The sequence below is a fragment of the Gorilla gorilla genome, chromosome 20, assembly GCF_029281585.2.
Source record: "Gorilla gorilla gorilla isolate KB3781 chromosome 20, NHGRI_mGorGor1-v2.1_pri, whole genome shotgun sequence".
Classification (NCBI taxonomy): Eukaryota; Metazoa; Chordata; class Mammalia; order Primates; family Hominidae; genus Gorilla; species Gorilla gorilla.
Window position 1 is genome coordinate 61,134,260 of NC_073244.2, and position 5,418 is coordinate 61,139,677.

The 5,418-nt window shown below is 57.8% G+C and overlaps 1 protein-coding gene across 1 annotated transcript; it reads right to left on the reverse strand.

Moving 5' to 3' along the window:
• Positions 1 to 2,259: 2,259 nt before the first annotated feature.
• On the reverse strand, positions 2,260 to 5,418 carry FGF21 (fibroblast growth factor 21). The gene is made up of 3 exons (XM_063701543.1): positions 4,797 to 5,418; positions 4,221 to 4,324; positions 2,260 to 2,660 (listed from the first exon to the last, which is right to left on the reverse strand). Exons 1-3 carry the CDS (start codon positions 5,029 to 5,031, stop codon positions 2,370 to 2,372), a joined length of 630 nt encoding a protein of 209 aa, XP_063557613.1. The 5' UTR covers positions 5,032 to 5,418; the 3' UTR covers positions 2,260 to 2,369.

Below are 5,418 nucleotides of genomic sequence, written 5' to 3' on the forward strand. Positions count from 1 at the left end.
TCTACTAAAAATACAAAATTATCCGGGCATGGTGGCGCATGCCCATAATCCCAGCTACTCGGGAGGCTGAGGCAGGAGAATCACTTGAACCCGGGAGGCGGAGATTGTGGTGAGCCGAGATTGTGCCATTGCACTCCAGCCTTGGCAACAAGAGTGAAACTCCGTCTCAAAACAAACAAACAAGCAATCAAACAAACAAACGGGCGTGGTGGTGCTTGTCTGTAGTCCCAGCTACTCGGGAGGCTGAGGCAGGAGAATCGCTTGAACCCAGGAGACGGAGGTTGCAGGGAGCTGAGATTGTGCCACTGTACTCGGGCCTGGTGACAGAGCGAGACTCCATCTCAGAAAAAAAATAATAATAAGATAAATAAATAAATGAATATTCAAAAGTTCATAAGGACCCAGATGGAAGAATTCCAGGTTTCAGCTCCTTTTCCTGAGAACCCAAACTCCCACCCTCCAGCCTCTTTTTTCTCAGACCAGGATGCAGTCCCCAGTTCTCCTGTGATCCAGGTGTCCAGATGTCCAGCCCACTGATTCCCCAGAACTTGGGTGTTACACTAGCACCAAACCTACTCCAGGACCCAGGAGTCCTTGTCCCAGATTTGACGCCCAACAGATCTCTTTCCTGATGCTAAATGATGCCAGAAAACTACATCTCCCATGAGGATGTGAGTGTGCTGTGTCACCTCGTAAAAGCTCCCCTGTTATTGAGGTAGCTCTACGAAATAGTTACACAATGCTCACACAGGTTGAGGGGTTGTAGAAAGAAGTCCTCCTCTTTCATTTTATTTTTATATTTATTTATTTATTTATTTTTTGAGACGGAATCTCGCTCCGTGGCCTGGGCTGGAGTGCAGTGGCGCGATCTCGGCTCACTGCAAGCTCCGCCTCCCGCATTCACGCCATTCTGCCTCAGCCTCCGGAGTAGCTGGGACTACAGGCGCCCGCCACCACGCCCAGCTAATTTTGTTTTTGTATTTTTAGTAGAGACGGGGTTTCATCGTATTAGCCAGGATAGTCTCAATCTCCTGACCTCGTGATCCACCTGCCTCGGCCTCCCAAAGTGCTGGGTTTACAGGCGTGAGCCACCGCGCCTGGCTATTTTTATTTTTTAAATTAATTTATTATTTTTTTGAGACAGAGTCTTGCTGTACTACTCAGGCTGGAGGACAGTGGCACCATCTCGGCTCCCTGCAACCTCCACCTCCCAGGTTCAAGTGATTCTTCTGCCTCAGCACCCCCGAGTAACTGGGACAACAGACGCCCGCCACCACATCTGGCTAGATTTTGTATTTTTAGTAGAGATGGGGTTTCACCGTGTTGGCCAGGCTGGTCTAACTCCTGACCTCAGGCGATCCACCTGCCTCAGCTTCCCAAAGTGCTGGGATTACAGGCGTAAGCCATGGTGCCTGGTCTTATTTTATTTATTTGTTTACTTATTTATTTATTTTGAGACTTTTCGAGTCTTGCTCTGTCTCCCAGGCTGGAGTGCAATGGCTCGATCTCAGCTCACTGCAACCTCCACCTTCGGGATTCAAGCGATTCTCCTGCCTCAGCCTCCCAAGTAGCTGGGATTACAGGCATGTGCTACCACGCCTGGCTAATTTTTGTATTTTTGGTAGAGATGGGGTTTCACCATGTTGGCCAGGCTGGTCTCGAACTCCTGACCTCAGGTGATTTGCCCACCTGGGTCTCCCAAAGTGCTGGGATTACAGGCGTGAGCCACCACTCCCGGCCAGTCTTGTCCTTTCAGAGAGCAGGGATAGTCCACAGTCCCTGGGGACCCTTTAGCAGAGTAGAAAAGTGAGGCTGGGCTGGGCACAGTGGCTCAAGCCTGTAATCCCAGCACTTTGGGAGGCCAAGGCAGGCAGGTCATGAGGTCAAGAGATGGAGAGCATCCTGGCCAACATGGCGAAACCCTGTCTCTACTAAAATTACAAAATTAGCTGGGTGTGGTGGCACACGACTGTAATCACAGCTACTCGGGTGGCTGAGGCAGGAGAATTGCTTGAACCTGGGAGGCGGAGGTTGGAGTGAGCCAAGATCGCGCCACTGCACTCCAGCCTGGGTGACAGAGCGAGACTCCGTCTCAAAAAAAAAAAAAAAAAAAAACAAGAAAAGAAAAGAAAAAAGTGAGGCCCAGTGGGAAGCCAGGACCCTAGGACCATGTGAGGGGAGGTGTAAGGGGGGTTGTCTGGGGCAAGGGAGACAAAACAGCTGCCATGTCTTCCCTCAAACACTCACACATGCTCATTCTTATCCTCCTCTGGAACTCTTTATTATCTCAAGTAAGAAAAATAAAAAAATAAATAAGATAAATAACCTAATAAATAAAGAGGAGATGTCATAGTAAACAGCCTCTGGCTTCAGGAAGCGTAGCTGGGGCTTCGGCCCTGGGAAGGTCCCACCATGCTCAGAGGGTCCGAGGAGCCCACATCGGGGGGCTGGGGGGCCAGGATTCCGGGTGGCTCCGGGGGTGCGGGGGGCAGGCCTGGTAGTGGCAGGAAGCGAGCTGGTCCTCGGGGTGCAGGGTCCCGGTGTGGGGACTTGTTCCCCGGCAGGTGCAGCGGGAGGCCGTGGGCCTCGGACTGGTAAACATTGTATCCGTCCTCAAGAAGCAGCTCCCGGAAGCTGCAGGCCTCAGGGTCAAAGTGGAGCTAGGGGACAAAAACAGGATCAGAGACAGGGTTCCTCTATGTTTTCCTGATGTAAGACCCAGGATCCAGGCCCCAGCCCTGCCTCCCTCAGACCCGGGGGTCCAGGCCCCCAGCGCCTCCTCCCTCAGACCCAGGGGTCCAGACCCTAGTCTCTCCTCCATCCGACCCAGGAGTCCAGGCCCCCAGCGCCTCCTCCCTCAGACCCAGGAGTCCAGGCCTCAGCCCCTCCTCCCTCAGACCCAGGAGTCCAGGCCTCAGCCCCTCCTCCCTCAGACCCAGGAGTCCAGGCCCCAGCCCCTCCTCCCTCAGACCCAGGAGTCCAGGCCTCAGCCCCTCCTCCCTCAGACCCAGGAGTCCAGGCCTCAGCCCCTCCTCCCTCAGACCCAGGGGTCCAGGCCCCCAGCGCCTCCTCCCTCAGACCCAGGGGTCCAGGCCCCCAGCGCCTCCTCCCTCAGACCCAGGGGTCCAGACCCTAGTCTCTCCTCCATCCGACCCAGGAGTCCAGGCCCCCAGCGCCTCCTCCCTCAGACCCAGGGGTCCAGACCCTAGTCTCTCCTCCATCCGACCCAGGAGTCCAGGCCCCCAGCGCCTCCTCCCTCAGACCCAGGAGTCCAGGCTCCCAGCCCCTCCTCCCTCAGACCCAGGAGTCCAGGCCTCAGCCCCTCCTCCCTCAGACCCAGGAGTCCAGGCCCCAGCCCCTCCTCCCTCAGACCCAGGAGTCCAGGCCTCAGCCCCTCCTCCCTCAGACCCAGGAGTCCAGGCCTCAGCCCCTCCTCCCTCAGACCCAGGGGTCCAGGCCCCCAGCGCCTCCTCCCTCAGACCCAGGGGTCCAGGCCCCCAGCGCCTCCTCCCTCAGACCCAGGGGTCCAGGCCCCCAGCGCCTCCTCCCTCAGACCCAGGGGTCCAGACCCTAGTCTCTCCTCCATCCGACCCAGGAGTCCAGGCCCCCAGCGCCTCCTCCCTCAGACCCAGGGGTCCAGGCCCCAGCCCCTCCTCCCTCAGACCCAGGAGTCCAGGCCTCAGCCCCTCCCCTAGGAAACAAAACAGCGAAGGCAGGTTTTGTTTTTACCCCAGGGCTCTCCTGCAGGGACCTGCCTCCCAGTTCAGACTTCACAGAGAACATTCCAGCCCTTGGAGCCATCAGTGCTCTCTAAGGCCAGGCGGGGGGTCTCCCTAGCACTCAAGGTCCTGGTCACTTTACTGGCCATGGCTTCCCCGAGTGTCCCTGTGCCCAGCATGAGCCGTGCACACAGGGGCCGTGTGGGCAGGAGCAGGGGTTACTGAATCACGAGACTCCCAATAACCTGAGCCTCAGGCCGCTCCAGCATCCACACATCACATGATTGAGGTCAGTGGTGCCCCGGCCTGGGCCTCAGTTTCCTCATCTTGCAAACATTGATGACAACAACTTCAACCTCCAAAGGTTGCAGCTGGGGGCGTGCAGAGCAAATAGAATCAAGTCTGGCTCCAGGGGGGATGAGCAAGACACGGCACCCCAGGCTGTGAGGGCGACATATAGGAGGAGCATGGTGGGTGGTGAGGAGGGTCCTGGAAACTCACCGATCCATACAGGGCCCCATCTGGCCTCTGGCACAGGAACCTGGATGTCTTGACTCCCAAGATTTGAATAACTCCCGGCTTCAAGGCTTTCAGCTGCAGGAGACCTAAGGGGAGAAAGCGATAAGGTGGGTAGAGGACCTCTCCCACCCAGCACTGTCCCACCACCCGGCTCTGTCCCACCACCTGGCTCTGTCCCACCATCTGGCTCTGTCCCAGCCCTGGGAGTACAAGCCCACAGCCCACCTCCTCCCTCAGACCCAGGAGAAGTCCAAGCCAAAGCCCCCTCCCCACTCGGACCCAAGAGTCCAGGACCCCAGCCCTTCCTCCTTCAAACCCAAGAGTCCAGACCCCCAGCCCCTCCTCCCTCAGACCCAGGGGTCCAGACCCAGCCCCTCCTCCCTCAGACCCAAGGGCCCAGATCCCCAGCCCCTCCTCCCTCAGACCCAGGGGCCCAGATCCCCAGCCCCTCCTCCCTCAGACCCAGGGGCCCAGGCCCCCAGCCCCTCCTCCCTCAGACCCAGGAATCCAGACCCACAGCCCCTCCTCCCTCAGACCCAGGCTCTGGCCCACACTCACTTTCAGGGCTCTGGTCAGCAGCGCCCCCCACCGTCCCATCCTCCCTGATCTCCAGGTGGGCTTCTGTCTGCTGGGCATCATCTGTGTAGAGGTACCGCTGCCGGACTTGGCCCCCGAATTGCAGGAGAGGACTGGAGTCAGGGATGGGGTGTGCCTGGCAGGCTCCCAGCAGAAGACCAGCCAGCACAGAAACCCACAGTCCTGAGTGCTCGAACCCGGTCTCGTCCGAGTCCATCAATGGCTCGGGTCCTCAGGTGATCTCCGGGGTGTGAGCTCGGAGAAGCTGAGTGGTTTAGAATTGGTGCCAGATTCCGGTTGTCCAGGTGAGTAGACTCAGGTGGCCTGAGTGCCTGGGTCCTCTTTCGGCTGGATCCTCAGCTGACAGAACACCCCTGTTTTTTGGGATAGATGCAGAAGCTCCAGAATTTATACCCAGACAGGCCCGCCCAATCACCCTCCCTGCGCCTGAACCATGATATTTGACCCACTTGGCAGGAGCTACAGAATTCCATCGTGGCAAGGGCAGCCTGAATGGATGATGTAACCTGGGGTCCTTTCAATGGAGGGCCAGACTCCTGGTCTAGGGGATGAGGGAGGGGAGGATCGGGTTAGCTGGGACCCA